Below are 17,015 nucleotides of genomic sequence, written 5' to 3'. Positions count from 1 at the left end.
TTTGGCTGAATGAACAGAACGAGTAAGTTTCCAAAACTTGCTTATCGCAAGCTTGTAAAACTTAATCTAATTCTTCTGACAAAAACTGGATAAAAGCTTAGAATTCTTTAATAAGGTGGTAATTCATTTAATTATTTCATCAGCAGCAACTCAGCATCTTAACCATGAAGTTAAATGACTATAAAGAATACCCCTAAGACTTGGGAGGGGAATCAATTGACTAAGCACAGAAAGAAAAGAAAACTTTCACCATTCTGGAGAACTCTTAAAGTATATGTACCATTTTCATATATAAAAAGCACTTTTTAAAAAACTACCTACTTATTTTATTTTCACTCATAAAACCTGGTGGTAGGAAAATATTTAATATAAAGTATTTATTTCTAATAATTATGGATAATAAAAAGTAACTTGATTATAATAACTTGTTTAAAAAAATTAGTTTTCATTTATATCCTATCCTAGAAATGTAATTAGATGTTTAAATTTAAATATTCTTACCACAATAACATGTGTCACAGTTGATAATGTACTATCGCCTGCCATCAGAGTACGAAGCAGTACCCCATTAGTACAAAATGTCAGAAGCGTCTTTGGAGAAACTCTTTAAAAAATCAAAATAAAGTGCACAATTACAAATCTTTTATGTAATTAAAACATGATCATATTAAATGCTAGTCTCCTTTGTACTTTAATAAGTGTAATAATACAACAGTGTACTGGTATATATGCTTTATTAGCAAAGTTATGTGAAATATGTATTTTATGCCTGATAATCTCACAAATTTATTATTACTAACAGTCTTGTATCAAGTGATTATTTTGTTAAAGAACCAAGATAGGTTTTTTTATAAAGGCCTTAAAAACTTTTTGCCTGAGGAAAAAAGTACATCACAAAAAAGATCAGCTTTTTGAATCACTATATCCAAATTACTGTGAGCAAAGAAATGATACTAGTTGTCAAGAAGTTACTACCAGTACTATTACTAACATTTATTAAGGGCTTACTGTAAACTTCACATCAAACCTGTGCTCTAGATGCTTTCATTAGCCCCATTTTATAGACGAAGAAACTGAGACTCAAAGAGGTGAAATAACCTAAACTTTATCATGAAACTATGAAATAGGATTTCTATCTATGGCCCAAACTTTTTTTCAAACTATTATTTATTCAAAACCTCACTACGTTTAGTCATGACCTCAAAGGCCTGCCATAAACTTATTTGGAGCAAAATGACCATCTAACTTTTCAAGTAACACATTCTCTATACTTAGTGAAATAGAAATATTTAGTCTTTTCTAAAAATGGTAAAAGGTAACAGAATTGTCTTTACCTGCTTTCTAAACGGATCTGATATCCAATTGTTTGACCAATCCTTTCTCTTCTCTCTGCAGCAACTCTTTCGGCCACAGCAATAGCTGCTAATCGTCTTGGCTGAGTACAAAATATACGGCAGGGGATACCATTTTTAAAGCAATCATCTAAGAGGAACTGAGGAATCTGGAACAAATTTTAAATTACTATCAGATGACATGATTGTACATTCAGAAAATTCAAGTCAATCAACTGAAAAACCATTAGAACTAAAAAGTTCTGTAACATGCCCAAACATAAAATAATCATAAGACCAACAACTTCCATGTAACTACTAATAATCAGCTAAAAAGTGTAATATGAAAAGACTCTGCTCCCAATAGAAACTAAAACTAAAACAGTGAAAATAAAATTATGAAGAAATACTTGAAGTTTACATGAAGAAGGTTATAAAGTGCTACTGAAAAACATAAAAGACATGAATACACTAAAAAAATGACACACTCCTGGTTAGGAATAATCAATATTGCAAGAATGTCAATCTTCCTTAAATTATCCTATAAAGTCAATGGAACAATTACCAAAATTCCATTGGAATTTTTTAAATAGTGAAAATTATAAACAAAACAAAAATAGCTTAATACCAGGATTGCAGACACTTAACCATAATTAAATTCAAACATGACAGAAAGATTTAAAATAATAAGTAAAAGTCTTCCCCACCCCTACCACTACCAATAGTCCCCTCCATAAAAGTAACCTCTGTTAAGTTTCTTAGAAACTCTGTTGGGGAAAAAAAAGTTTATACGATTTAAAATATTTGTATATAAAAACAGGTTTTTATTCAAACAAAGTGATTATTGTCCTTAATGTTTGTCATCTGCAGATCTCATTTAAAAACATATCAGATCTATCTAATCCATTTTAATACCTGCATAGTACATCTTATGGATGTGCTATAATTTAACAAATATGACTATACATTAAGTAATTTCCAATTATTTTTAGGTATGTTATTATTGATGTTGTTGCTTGCTACTGTAAAGAATACTGCAGTGAACATCTATCTTCACATACTTTTGTAAAGATAAATATATGATGAGTCAAAGAGTATATAAATTTAATTTTTACGGAAAAATGATCAATCTGCCCTTCAAAACAATTTATACCCCTACCAAAAGAACAGGAGATACTGTTTTCCCAAATGCAAATACTAGATAACATGAATTTTCAAATTTCTGCCAATCTAACAGCTGAAAAATATAATTATTGTTTTGATTTCATTTTTTAAACTATGAGTGAAAATAACATCTTTTCATTGCATGTCTTAGTCCCGAGGATTTTTTTTTAAACTTGACCACTTCATTTGGAAGGATAAATGCAAACAAACTGCTAAGAAATATTTAAAATATTTAAAAAGAGAAGCTAATAAAGAGGTGTATCATGCCATATACTGTAAAACTACAAAATGCAAAAAGTGAGATCTTCATGCAGGAACAGATAATTAAAGACATATAACAAAAATTCCGGGAATAGACCTAGGTACTATAGAAATTTAGTATTTGATCAAAAGTAGTATTTCAACCTATGCACCCCAACGTTCCAAGCAGCACTATTTACAATAGCCAAGATATGGAAGCAATCTAAGTGTCCACCAACAGATCAATGGATAAAGATGATACGGGGTATGTGTGTGTGTGTGTGTGTGTGTGTGTGTGTGTGTAATATAATATATACAATGGAATACTACTCAACCATAAAAAGAATAAAATATTGCCATAATCAGCAACATGAATGAACCTAGGGAATAGCATACTCTAACTAAACAAAGTAAGTCAAACAGAGAAAGACAGATATTATATGATATCACTTACATATGGAAGCTAAAACATAACACAAATATATCTATTTACAAAACAGAAACAAGCTCAGTCATAGAAAACAAACTTATGGTTACCAAAGGGGAAAGGGAGGCAAGAGAGGAATAAATTAGGAGTATGGGATTATAGATACACCCTATTATCTATAAAATAGATAAGGACACCCTATTATCTATAAAATAGATAAGGAACAAGGATTTACTATACAACACAGGGAACAATATTCAATGTCTTATAATAACCTAAAATGAAAACTAATCTGAAAAAATATATATAGAAATGAATCACTTTGCTGTACAACTGAAACTAACACACTATTGTAAATCAACTACACTTCAATTTTTTTTGAAAAGTAGTATCTTAAATCAGGAGAAAAGGATTATTAAATAAAAATTATATTGGAATACTAGGTTTTAACATAAGGAAAAAAGTTAGATTTATACCTGATATGATACAATAAAATAAACTCCAGATGGATTTTAAAAACTACAGATATAAAAGTATTAGAATAAAATATTTATAGGAAAGTGATTTTTAATCTTGGGGTAGAATATGTTTTTCTTAGCATGGCATGAAGTCCTAAAAAAAGACGGACACTCAAATAATTTAGATAAAAACATATTTGTTATATTTCGTCAAAATTTTCATGTCTACTCTATGTAATTAAAATGGCCACAAATAACACCTACTGACAAAAATCTCTAATACTAAAACAATTATAACAATCTAAGACATATGAACAGATTCTTTGGCATGACTCCATGGAATTCCACTTAACCATAAAAGGACTCATGCTGAAGAAAAATCTTATACATTGTTTTCAGATAAAAATTTCACCTTATTTGTGACAATTCAGTTTTATAGGCTCAAAGAGGTATAAAGGTATAAAGAGTTATACTTTTGTAAATAACTAGTAAACTTTACAGTCAACCTCTCCTATCACCTTGCCTTACTTACTAAGTTTATTAAACTAGCCAATACAACCACAGGAGATCTTAAGCAACTGTCAAAAGCAAATTTATTTGTCCTTATAAGAAGGAAATGTAAAGTTAAAATGAGTATTCTATCTAAAACTCAATCAAAAGCAAAGTAAATTTACTATTTCAACATGCTAACACATTAAAGAGGATAAACAAGAACAGGTCATTATCATTGTGCCACACTTACTTCCAACCTGTCACTACTTGAGTGACACTTCATAATACTGAAGTACTTTAATCCTAAACATCCAAGTCAAACATGTCATATTAATTCCACCCTATGTTAACTTTGTATTAACATTTCTTGTTGTTAGTAATATTACTTGTAATTTAGTTGCTACATACAAAACACTATGCTAGGCACTTTATAGTCATTACGTCAAAACCTCACCTTGAATGGCAGCAATTTTTAGTTCCATTTTGTAAATGAGGACTCTGGCTCACAGAGTTACAAGACTAGGCTAAAACATCACATCCAATAAATGAAGGAGCTGAAATCTGAACTGAAGGCCCAAATCCATTTTCCTTCATTAAACCAAATCACAGTCTCACCTCTGTTTAAATAAAGCCCTTATGTACTAATTTAAAAGAAAATATTTTAAAATATCATCTTTCTATAAATTCTCAAAATGTACTTCTAGTAATAACTTATTTCAGAAAAAAATATTAAAATGACCAAAAGCTCCTTTTTTGTTTTCTGTTAAAATATATGTACTATAAATTTGATATAAAACTATCACATGAGAAAATATTTTTTCTTCTATAAACAACAAATAAACAAACCTGTGTAGTCTTTCCAGACCCAGTTTCTCCTACAATCAAAACTACTTTATTTTCCTTAATTATTTTAACAATTTCTTCTTGTTTCTCAAACACTGGCAGAGACTGCCTAAAGGAATCAAATTCAGATTCTCCTCTTTTCACTGGAATCTGAGGTATGCCATTGTTGAGTCGCCCACTTGTCTTGCTCATTTCCCGGTTTTCTTTGAAAATGAATAAAAGATCAAAAAAATTTATGATCAACAATAAAGAGTTTAAAACAAAAATAATTTCTAATGTAATTCCTCTCAAGTGTTCTTCTCTACTCAGTCTACATAAAGTTAGGAAGCAATGCCTCAACCGCTGTACTAACATTCTTAGAGAACATGTTATAAATTTCACTACCAATTAAAAGACAAATTTCTCAGAAGTATTTCTGGTACATAATGTTTAAAAATGAACGAAAATCAATCATTCAAAAATCATTTAAAATAAAATACAATTTTGATATCCTAAAATGATTTTCAGGCTTGTTTCTACCAATTATGACAAAGAAAATTATAAGTTTATACTAAGAAACAATGTATATTATACTGTAAAGTCTGTTATAAACAATATGAAAACCCACATGAAAAAGAAAAAACCCTCTATGTTTAAAGTTAGTTATGTAAGATTATGTGATCAAACAGAAAAATACGTGTAAATGTAAGGTCCTAATGCTTAACAAATCTCCTAACTCTCCATTTTAGCCAACATCTATATTTAACTAAGCAGATAGGAATAAAAAGAGTTACAATGTGTCTTATTTTCTCCACATAACTCAAAATAGTTTTGTGTGCATTTATTTTTAAAACTCCTTGATATCTAGGACCATGCATTTTCTGCATTCTGCAAAGCTACTCCAAGAACAGATATAATGCAAATTATGTCACTGTAGGTAATAAAATAATTTCCTCACTATAAAAGTTGGTTTTCCAAACAGTACAACTTCATTTTATAACCTAAATTTATTATTAATCTACCTTTGTGCAAGTTAATGTACTGAAGACTGTCCTGTCTCTTACCAGAAACTAAAGCCCCAATTCAAAATCTCACTCATTATTGTGTCACGGCAGCATAATATAGGAAAGTTCAGACCTTGCAGTCAAATCCCAACTCTGCAGTTTACTGGCTGGTTGAGTGGCCGTTAACAAATTACTTGACTTCTCTAAGCCCCAGTTTCTTCACCTGTGAAATAGGGGAAATTCTTTGCTTGCAAGGGTTGCTATGAAGCCCTATTTGTCTAGCACACAGTAAGTGCTCAATAAACGGTTAGCTATTACTGTAACATTTAAACAAAAAATCTACCTTCATGACATGCCTAAACAATGCATTTCATTTCAAAATTTTCACAGCTCTTAAATCATTTCTAACAAACTATTCAAAATGAGAACTCTTATTTCACATTAGTTTTTAAAAATAAACTTTAAGTAGAAAAAGAACAGTCATCAAATAATAGAATAAACAAGGAAGCTCCCCAGAAAATACATACCAGCTTCAACTGCAAACACATTTCCTCTTTCTGTTTTGGGCAGAAGTTCAGTACGCTCTTTATTGGTGACAGGAAATCTCTGAATTAGGCTCCTAACAGCATGTTTTGTATTATGAGTCAAATTACAGGTCATCATTGCATGAGCTGTTTCTGATCCATCTTTCTTCTTCACAGTTAGGTATCTATTTGCTCCCTTTCTGAATATTAATAAAAATCATTTATTTACTATACGTAGTCAATTTGTTCACATATGATGTATACCTACTTAGAAAACATGTCTCAAGCAAAACACTGAAAAAGACCAAATGCTTTGGGATAAGGTACTGAAAATCCCAAGATATAGTAAAAAGGGGGTTGGTGCCAAAGTGGCCACAAGACTAGTTTCAATTAAAACTTCAAAATGCTGCAAATCCAATTTTAAATGAGCAAAAAAGGCTTACTTACCCTTCAGTCTTAAAGTTTGTATTAGCAGGCTTCATGGTGGATGAAACATGACCAGTTAATACATGCTGGGAACCATATAGAGGGAGAAAATCAATATGAACAAAAGAATCTAAAAATTATAAAGGAAAAGTTATGGTTCACTGTCCAGACTATATTCCATTGAATGTTTCCCAGTATGCTGGTAATGCCACATTCCCATGAAAACCTGTTAAGAAAGCCAAGTTTAGAAACCTGGAAGAAAATAACATCAGTAACTGACAAGTAATTTCAAATGTATACTAGGAAAAAAAAGAAGAAATTATCCAAAGCTCTGACTCTAGCCTTCAATTATAAGGTAATGATGATTTGTAACTGTTCTCAAGTTACTTGATGTAGGTGTATTTGTTTCTCCAGTTGGTCCAGGACTGACCATGTCTTTTACGCCTTTCATAGCTTCAAGAGTACTAAGTATAATGCTATACACATAGGAAGTCCTCAAATATAATTTGAATGATTCAATAATACATGTATATAATCTAGTACAATGTAGTACTGGTAAAGACAGGCTCTGAAAACACACAGATCTGGATTTAAATCCCATCTCTACCACTTACTAGCTGTGGGACCATAAGCAAATTATTTAATAGCTCTGACCCTAAGGTAATAATAATATCTGCCTCAAAAGACTATTCATAATGTAAGTAAAGGGCAGTATCTGTTACAGAGTATGTACAAAATAAATGAAAGCTTTTATTATAATCATAGGCAGGAAAAATTATCAATTCTTACATTAAAACAAAAGTTACCCAAAACATTTCATAAAATGCTTTACCATTTGTTAACTCCACTATCATATTCTAGAAATGAGCAACTGAGCCACAAATACAAAGAAAATTATGTGTATAATTTTCCTAATTCTCATTAGATTTAAATTTTTTCAACAATATCTTCATTATAAGAATGACATAAAACTGAAGATTAACCTATAGTTTTAGCTATCTTTTTTTTTTTTTGGAAGAGTTTTTTGGTTTCGGTTTTGTTTTTACTTAAAGTATAGTTGACTTAAAATGTTGTGTTAGTTTCTAGTGTACAGCATACCGATTCAGTTATGCATTTATATATATTCTTTTTCATGTCATTTTCATTAGAGGTATTTACAAAAAAGAAACAGACTCAGACATAAAAAATAAACTTATGGTAACCAAAGGGGAAAGGGGCAGGGGAGCCAAGGGATAAATTAGAAGTTTGGGATTTGCAGATACTATCTACTATATATAAAATAGATAAACAACAAAGTCCTACTGTATAGCACAGGGAACTATATTCAATATCTTGCAATAACCTATCTAAGTTTTCTAAATGAAGCTTTCAATTTACTAAGATTTTTAATTTCTGAAAACTCTGTAATGAATTATAAGCTTTCTATGCTATCATCTACTCCTTAACGAGTGTTTAGTGATGCTTATATAATGGCATAAAGATGAAATAATTAAAATTTAACCTGATTGAGAAATTTTGGTCATTTCCCATGGTAAATCAGAATTACTGAATTCTTGAGATGTTCTCTGTAAGAGGTTCTTTTCCCATGGGCCTTTTTGAAACTTCAGTACACTCACGACAGACTTAATCATTCATTTCCCTTCCGTGCCATTTACTTCATAAAATTTTACCTATAGAAGGCCAGAATGTGCTGAAATGAGCACTAGAGCAAGAGTCAGCAGGCTTTTGTTCAGCTAGTAATAATCTTCCAACTAACTATATGATCAAAAATAATTTACTTCTCTGACACAGTATACTAGTTAATTTTTAAATCTCTAATATTTCTATTAGCTCCAAGATGCTTTAATTTTCTTAAAAATCATCTCAGTAAAGTTTTTCTATATTTCACCTTTAACTAATTTTATTTATTCAATCAATCATCATATATGGAGCACCTACTGTATGCCAGGCACTATGCTAGAAGCAGGGATTACAAAGTTGAGGAAAATATAGACTTTCCTCATTAAGCTCACAACTAAAATCACAGGTCAGATGGAAACTTTCCTAACATAGATTGCCTAATAATAATACAGCATTAATGTGTAATAATAACTCATACTAAGCAAGCGTGAGTATTTAGCCATTACCATTTTAAATTTACTAAATTCAGTTTAAACACAGATGGCAGAGCAGAAAGACAACATCAATTTGGTAGCTTTTACGTTTTAGTAAAAAATTTTATTTGTGGCAATTAGTGCTCGTTCCTATCCCATTCAGCACCACAGTGACACTGATAAAAACTGGTATAATTAAAAATTAGTGAAATTTTAGTAAGATACTCACCTCATTGTTGTGAGAATGAATACACTAGAGTTGTCCTACTGTGTAAACTACCACACTGAGATCCCTTCATTATCCTTTCATTCCAAGGTAACGGACACTATACTTTGATGAAAACTTAACAATCCCCTTTACAAAGCATAATTAACTAGAAACTACCTACATGGAAAAGATGCTAGATAAATTAACTTCATAAGAATTTTTTAAAATAATGAGATGCAAGTCCCATATGGCATATTTAAGTATAAAAGTGAATGGACTAAACGTATAGATAAGATCATAACTTCAAACGTTCAAAGGGTAAAAGTAATCAATACATGTTATAATGAAGTTTTGATATTTTGATAGCTTCTTTCTTTTAAAGAAAGATGATGATATAACTAATCAAATTTAATGCAATTTTAATATGAATGTTTCAATTTACATGGCATGTTATTGAAAAGTTTACCTCAAATACAACCTTGCTATTCCCCACTTTCCAAATCTGAGAACAGTTTAAAAATCTGCGAAGAGCCAAAATCTGAAATGACTCCCTAAAAAGCTCATAACCACCAAGGGCAAATGTCTCTAAAAAGATAGCACACATTTGTTTGATGTCTAGTAAATACATAATTTCATTTTTCCTTAATTTATACTTCCATTAGGCAGGTAGATGAAAAGACCTAACTCCAAACCACTTTCTCCCCAATACTGCAATACAGAATTGTAAATGTATTAAAGTTTGCATAATACAAATTTGTGCTTTTTTATGATTACCAGAAATTAATAAACCAACCAGTTAACTTTGTCACTAAACACAATTACTTTCATGTCATATCACTGTTTGTGGTAAATTCTTTTCTTTTTGTGACTTAATGGATTATAAGCAATTTAGAGATGAGACTTACCTAATATTTCTATTTTAACTCCTCATAGTTCTTAGAACATTACTATGACTTACTATGAGCATCAAATATTAATTAGCTAAACATTAACTGTTCAGTTGTTGGCTCTGCCACTTCTAGCTGTGTGATCTTGGGAAAATTATTTAATCTAAGCTCAAATCACCTCATCTGTTAGAGACCAGATATTAAAAATAGAACCTACTAGACAAGACTGTTGTGAGAATTAAATAATAATATACTTAAAGCACCCTGCACAATTTCTGTTGCACAAAAGCACTTAGTAAGTGTTAGCTGCTGTTATTACTATTACTGTACACTGTAGGGCTTTATTTTAATGGATATCCAAAAACTCATTAACAGGGTTCATCACTTTTAACCCATTTTTCCTATTTTAGCTGGGCGAAGAGAGGGGTAGTACAGTCTGGAACATTCTAGGGCAGGAGAGAAGGGAGTCAGTAACTCAAACCTGAAAGCAGGGACTTGTAGGACAGAGCCTCCTGGTCAGGGTGAGTAGAACACTTGGATACCTATTAAGCAGCAACTTAGCAATCACAGGATAAAAAATTTCTACTTGGAAAACCTGCTTTCTTTTATATTTTCTCTTCCCAAAATTTTTAACAAAGTTCACTTTATAAAATTCATTTTGTCTAACTTGGACAAAAAGAATAGGAAAGAATTTTGTTTTATTTGTGAATAAAGCAAATACAGAAAAATGTGCTTAGAACCAAACACAAGGACATCAGTTGAGAAAAAATGAAACAAATTATAAGGAGATGAAATTTTTAACTAGAATTTCAAAGAAATTTGACTAGAATTTCAAAGAAAACTTTAAGATACACTAAAGAAAACAAAATGGGGGTGCTACTTCAACAAGAGTATTTTCACCAAAAGATGAATAATTATAAAAAGTAATCAATTCCAAAGTAAATTCACCTCTCTTAAGAGGAGATAAAAAACAAAACCCAACACACATGGCCTCATTTTGAAAGAAAGGAGATTAAAAAAAAAAAGTGATCAGAAAAAAACTGTAAATTACCACACAGTAAATCTGGAATCTAATTTTTTTTTTAATGGAGGTACTGAGATTGAACCCAGGACGTCATGCATACTAAACACAAACTGAGCTATATCCTCCATACTATAATCTACTTTTAAAAACCTTGTAAGAGACTAAAAATAAACTACAGGATCACAGAATCTTAACTAACACAAAGAGATTAACTCCTTTACATCTTACATTTAATAAAACAGGCCTTTAAAATTACAGGACATGACCAAAGCTAAATAACGAGGCAGCCAGAGATTAAGAGTAGAATCTAGGTCTCCTGCCCTTTCCTCCACACCAGGTAGTCACTTAAACTGGTATTAAGGAACCATAATACCAGGCACAAAAGGAAAAACAAAAAAGACAAGAAAAAAGAAAGACTGACTTGTTAAATTAACAAAGTTAATCCTAGGAGGTTTAAAAAAAAAAAAACTTTACTTAAGGGTAAACAGAAAAACCCATGAAATAAAAGTCAGGTACAAATTCTCATATAAATGAAAATAAAGGATTTAATAAATATATTCAAAGTGATTTAGTTCTTTATATAGGTAAAAAGAAGGAAAGGCATTTGAAAGTGATAAGGACACTAGATAAACACTGCTTCAGATTTGCTTAGAGATAAAAAGGGGAGGGAAAGAGCTTGGATATTTACCAAGAAGAGGGTTTATGGACAATTAGACATAGACAATAGGGTTGAGAGAAGCAGGCGGTTGCCTTGCTTCCCTTAGCATCTCTTTCCTTTTTTGTCTCTCTCTCTCCCCGTCTCTTCAGTATTTCCTCATTCCTCTTTTTTGTCCTGATAACTTCTTTCTTGCTCTCTCCTTTCCCAGAACTTTTTTTCTTTCTGGACCATCCCTTAAAGGATCATGCCACTTAACAAAAGTAGAGGTAGTCAAGTCTAATGGACTGCTTTTCTAAGAGTAATTTCTAATGGTCCTTTCTAAATTAGCTGTTCAGAATTCAAAATCTATTTAACCATAGAAATGATGTAGCTACAGAACTGTGCATTTATAACAGGTGTTTTCTAATGCAGGCCCACAATTTCTTATCTATTCTTAAACCCAAATGGCTCTGAGAAGTGAAAGATTTTTGTAAGTCTGCAGCAACTTCTTTTGGCAGCAAAACCTGGTTAAATTGACATGAACTATTTATAGTCTTTATTTATCTTAGTGTGAATAGTCATACATTTTCCAGCAGAAATATTAATGTGATTAAAAATGCCTACCTCTTATTAGGGGTATTACATAACACATTACAAATATACCTTGATGACTTTCTAAAACCTGAAAAACCTGCATCTCAAAACATATTTGGCCCAAGTGTCTTTGGATAAAGGACTGTGGCTGTGCACCCTATTTTTATTTTCAAGGGCAATGTTTTACCTACTCAGAGGTCTACAATATAGGTGGAACCTAACCAGGATTCCAACACTGGCCTTAGTGATGTTCAAAATGCACATGCTCCTAAATTAAACTCCTCTCTCAGTCAGTAATTATCATTACTGTGGTGGACATCATATGCAAGAAATTCCTACCTCAGCTACTTTCTTCTTAGGACCTTCTTACTATTTATTTATTAATATATTTAAATATTAATATATTCACTTCATTATGGCTTTGTTTTCCCTTTTCTTAACCTAAAAGCTGGAACTGAAACTTAATCTTTTCCCCCCACCTATCTCAGTGGTTCTCAATCGGGAGCAATTTTGCTCCAGGGGAACGTTTTGGAAGCGTTTAAAGGCATTTTTGGTTGTCACAACTGGGGGAGGAAGTATTACTGGCATATAGTGAGTAAAGGCTAGGTATGGTTTACTAAACATCCTACAATGCACAAAACAGCCCTCCACAATAAAGAATTATCCAGTCCAAAATGTTAATAACACCAATATTGAGAACCCCTACTCTATTATCAATCCCACCATTCTTATTCCCAAAATGAAACAGTGCCACAGAATTTTAGAGTTCAATTTGGACGGCTCATAGGGTTCTTCCCCATTATGGATCAGTGACCTTCAAAAATCATGTATGTTTCCTCCTGTTTCATTTTATTTAATCATTTCTAATCATCAGATTCTTGACTTAGCATGAAAGAAAACAAGCACATGTTCTAAAGCTTACCATTACAGTACAGCAGCATTAAAAGAGGTAAGTTCTGTAAAGAATTGTACTTATTATCTTTAGTCCATCCATTCCTCAAAAAATAAAAGTTTATCTCTATAAAAAGAAGAAAATACCTTTCTCAATGCAATCAGCTTCAATTCTTAAACCATTTTTTTCACACCTTAACATTTCCCTTCAAATAAAAAGAAAAAACAAAAAACATTTCCCTTCTTTTTCTATCCTCTACCAACCAGAGAAAACAAATAAACGGGATAGGAGGAAAAGCAAAGAGCTGGGTTAGACACACGCATGAATCAGATCATCTACATACAATACAAGGATGTGAATCTAAAACAGTAATAACTATTTAGTCAAAAATATTTCTTTTTGTTAGCAAATAATTTTTTTAATTAAGAAAAGTTATCAGCTTACCCTTTACTTTTAGAAACCAAACCAAGAGACTGACTCAATCGATGAATAAAGGCTCTTTCTGTACTGGTCAAAGAAGAAGGAAATTCCATCTCTGCATGGAAAAAAACCACAAAGTATCATTTGTGGACAGGCAATTTTCTTTCAAACTGCTTCAATACACAGATAGAGATATGAAATACAAAAAAGTCATACTCATGTAACCAGATTTACATATTTTATGTGAAAAGCAGATACAGATATACCTCAGAGACATTGCAGGTTTGGTCCCAGACCACTGCAATAAAGTGAATGAATACCATAATTAAGCAAGTCACACAAATTTTCTTGGTTTCCCAGTGTATATAAAATTATGCTTACACTATATTTCAGTCTATTTTAATTGTGTAACTGCATTATGTCTTAAAAATATACATACATAAATTGAAAAAATACTTTGATTAAAAAATGCTAACCATCATCTGAAGTTATGACAAAACTTTAGTGTGTAAAAAACACAATGCCCGCAAAGCGCAATAAAATAAGGTACTGAATATCTACCAAAGTTTTGATATTAATAACACTGAAACCTAAACGTGCAAAAGGACTCTGATATTCACCAAAGATTACTACTATTATTTTTGCTGGAATCATGAGCTGGTATAACGACTGATTAACCTATTTTACTATCTTACTTCTTAGTTGCTTAACAAAATGTTTATTTCCTTCAATGATGAGGTATGCTCTAGTACTATGAATGCTCAGCATCAGATTACTTTGTCTTCAAAACTGCATAGAATTCATATATCACTATCAGACTGGATATGGTATTTTCTATTTCTGGGGCTTCAACTTTGTTTAATGCAAGTTCAGAATACTCTGCCCAGGTCACTTTGTTTTGGACTCGTAAGTTTCAGAGTACGGGGTCTTCTACTTAGACCAGCAAATCGGAATCAGCACTCAATACTGATCACAGGTCAGCTACTGGTTCTGCACTGTGTGACTCAAGACAAGGAGCTTTCTACACTTAAGAGATGTGGAAGATGTTTCATCTATCAGAACAAGTTTAATTCTTTTCTTAAGTGTTTAGCAAGTGTTTAGCGTAATGCTTTTGGGATTTAAACAAAATACTAGATATTGCCACCGCATTTATTTGTCTGATTTCCTTCGGCTCCTCTACTTCCGTAACTTAAATGTGTCTCGATTAAGGGCACCACGACCTCCTACTTTAAAAAAAAAAAGGGGGGGGGATGCTTAACAATATCTAAAAACTGCGGCAAAGCTGCCGAAAGGCCTCTCCCTGGGGAAAGAAACACTTCCAGCGACGGTGCATCCTGACTCTTTCACCTTTGGACACCAGGCAAGTGCCTCGCAACCCAGCTGGTCCGCCAGACGCCGGGCAGCTCTTCACATTCCCCGGGAGGGCTAACAAGTCTGGTCCGGCCCCCGCTCACATTGCGCGGCCCGGGTCTTCCCTCCCTCCCTCCTCTGAGGAAGCCCGTTCCCATGCAGGGTCGGGCTTCAGGGAGGCGGGGCAACCGGCGGGGTCCCTGTCAGGAACCTCACCTCTCTGGTCCCCATAGCGGAAGCGCTCCAGGGCGATATTGACCGCGATCTTCACCTCCTCATCTATACGAATGTCCTTCAGCCCCTTGGCCCGGCCGCCGCCCCCAGGACCACACGGCGCGGGGCCGCCCCCGCCCCCGCCGGGAGCCGGCGGCCGCGGGGAGACGCTGCTCGGCCTGGACATGGCCCTGAGGAGATGTTCTCCTCGCTGTAAAGCGGCCAGGCCTGCTGACGGTCGGCCAATGACAGGAAGAATGGGCCTCGGGGGGTCCCTGCCGGGCCGGACGGCTCCACAGGCGGCCCGCGCTGGGCCGGGCTCTCCAGAAAGCCCCCAGTCACCACAGCAGCCGAGGAGGCGCCGGCGCCACTACAGCCGCAGCCCGGCGGAGAGCGCGGGCGTGATGACGTCACCGGCGCGGCGGCGCCCGTGACCTCAGCGTGCAGGACGCTTCTGGGGCACTGTACCCGTATCGCAAGCTCCCCACCGAGCTGTTCTCCCCGTTGTCTCCCATCGACCCCCGCGACAAGAGGCGCTCGTTCATCCACTTACTCAGTCGCTCACTCTTTGGTTAAACCCTTCCTTAACTGTGTAGGTTCCTACTATGTGCCATGTGAGCGCTATGCTATGCCCTGGGGAACCAACAGAAATTGTCCCTGCCCTCATGGAGTTACTATTCTAGTGGCAGTAGAGTTGCCAGATTTAGCGAACAAAAATACAGGATGCCCAGTTTATATGAATTTAGGTAAGGAACACAATTCTAGTATACGTATTTTCCACGCACTATTTGGGAGCACATACAGTAAAGAATTATTCGTTACCTGAAAAGCAAATTTAATTGAGCGGGTGTATTTTACCTGGTAAAATAGATAGCACTCCTAGATGGGAGTAACAGGCAAAAAACAAGAAAATGATTACATGGTAGTTGTATGCCACATGAGATGATGAAAGAGGAAGATGGAACCCTTTAGTTTGGGAAGTTAAGAAAGATTATGAGAACATCCACTTGCTTGAATACACTTCCACGGAAGTTAAGAAAGATTATGAGAACATCCACTTGCTTGAATACACTTCCACTAACATAAACCTAAACCCAGCCACTGTAATTGCTTCCACTCTGGTCTTCCTTTCCAGAGAGCAACCAAAGTGATCTTTTAAAAAATAGACTTAGCCTTTAGTTCCCTCGGGTTCCTCAACTGGGGATTCAACTAACTACCACATGGATTTTTTTTTTTTAATCCCAGGAAGTTCCATAAAAGCAAAATCTGAATTTGCTGTGGGCTGCAACTACTTACATAGCATTTACGTTGTGTTGGATTTTATAAGCAATCAAGAGCTGATTTAAAGTATAACAGGGGGATGTGCGTAGGTTATATGCAAATACTACACCATTTTATATGAGGGACTTAATCATCTTCGTATTTGTGTATCCTCAGGAGTCCTATAACCAATTCCCTGCAGATATGGAGAGACAACTGTATAATTCAAGTAGGATAACATCCCTATAAAAGCACTCTCCCATTGCAACTATAAAACACCCTCAATTCCTTACCAAGACCTTCAAGACCCTGCCTGATCTGGCCTGTCTACCTCCATAAGTCTCACCCCCTGCCATTCTCACCCTCACAGTGTTCAAACGCACTAATTTCTTTGTCCCTTGAACATTACAAGCTCATTACCATCAGGGGAACTTTCCACTTTTCTCAGTTTTCTACTGCACATGACAGTTTTCCTCCCAGTACTTCATATAAATGCCTCTTTCTCACCATTTAAGCCAGAATTCCATCTCTTACCTAGATAGGCTTTCC

General features: G+C 34.0%; 1 protein-coding gene across 6 annotated transcripts in view; it reads right to left on the bottom strand.

Annotated features, from left to right (window-relative positions):
• Positions 1–15,593, bottom strand: part of YTHDC2 (YTH N6-methyladenosine RNA binding protein C2) — a 62,264-nt gene extending 46,671 nt beyond the window's left edge. For 5 of the 6 annotated variants that reach the window (XM_031448831.2, XM_064483200.1, XM_064483197.1 and 2 more), the window contains exons 1-6: positions 15,210–15,593; positions 13,668–13,758; positions 6,466–6,662; positions 4,959–5,158; positions 1,335–1,501; positions 502–604 (exon numbers count right to left, since the gene is read on the bottom strand). In XM_031448831.2, the coding sequence (XP_031304691.1) occupies positions 502–604; positions 1,335–1,501; positions 4,959–5,158; positions 6,466–6,662; positions 13,668–13,758; positions 15,210–15,393 (942 nt within the window). In that variant the 5' untranslated portion in view covers positions 15,394–15,593. Of the gene's footprint in view, positions 1–501; positions 605–1,334; positions 1,502–4,958; positions 5,159–5,998; positions 6,331–6,465; positions 6,663–13,667; positions 13,759–15,209 lie in introns of those variants that run through there. The other variant, XM_064483213.1, reaches the window with a different exon arrangement.
• Positions 15,594–17,015: the final 1,422 nt, after the last annotated feature.

The sequence above is a fragment of the Camelus dromedarius genome, chromosome 3 (genome assembly GCF_036321535.1).
Source record: "Camelus dromedarius isolate mCamDro1 chromosome 3, mCamDro1.pat, whole genome shotgun sequence".
NCBI lineage: Eukaryota > Metazoa > Chordata > Mammalia > Artiodactyla > Camelidae > Camelus > Camelus dromedarius.
The sequence above is the reverse complement of the archived record's forward strand: the minus strand, read 5'-3'. Positions and strand labels throughout refer to the sequence as shown.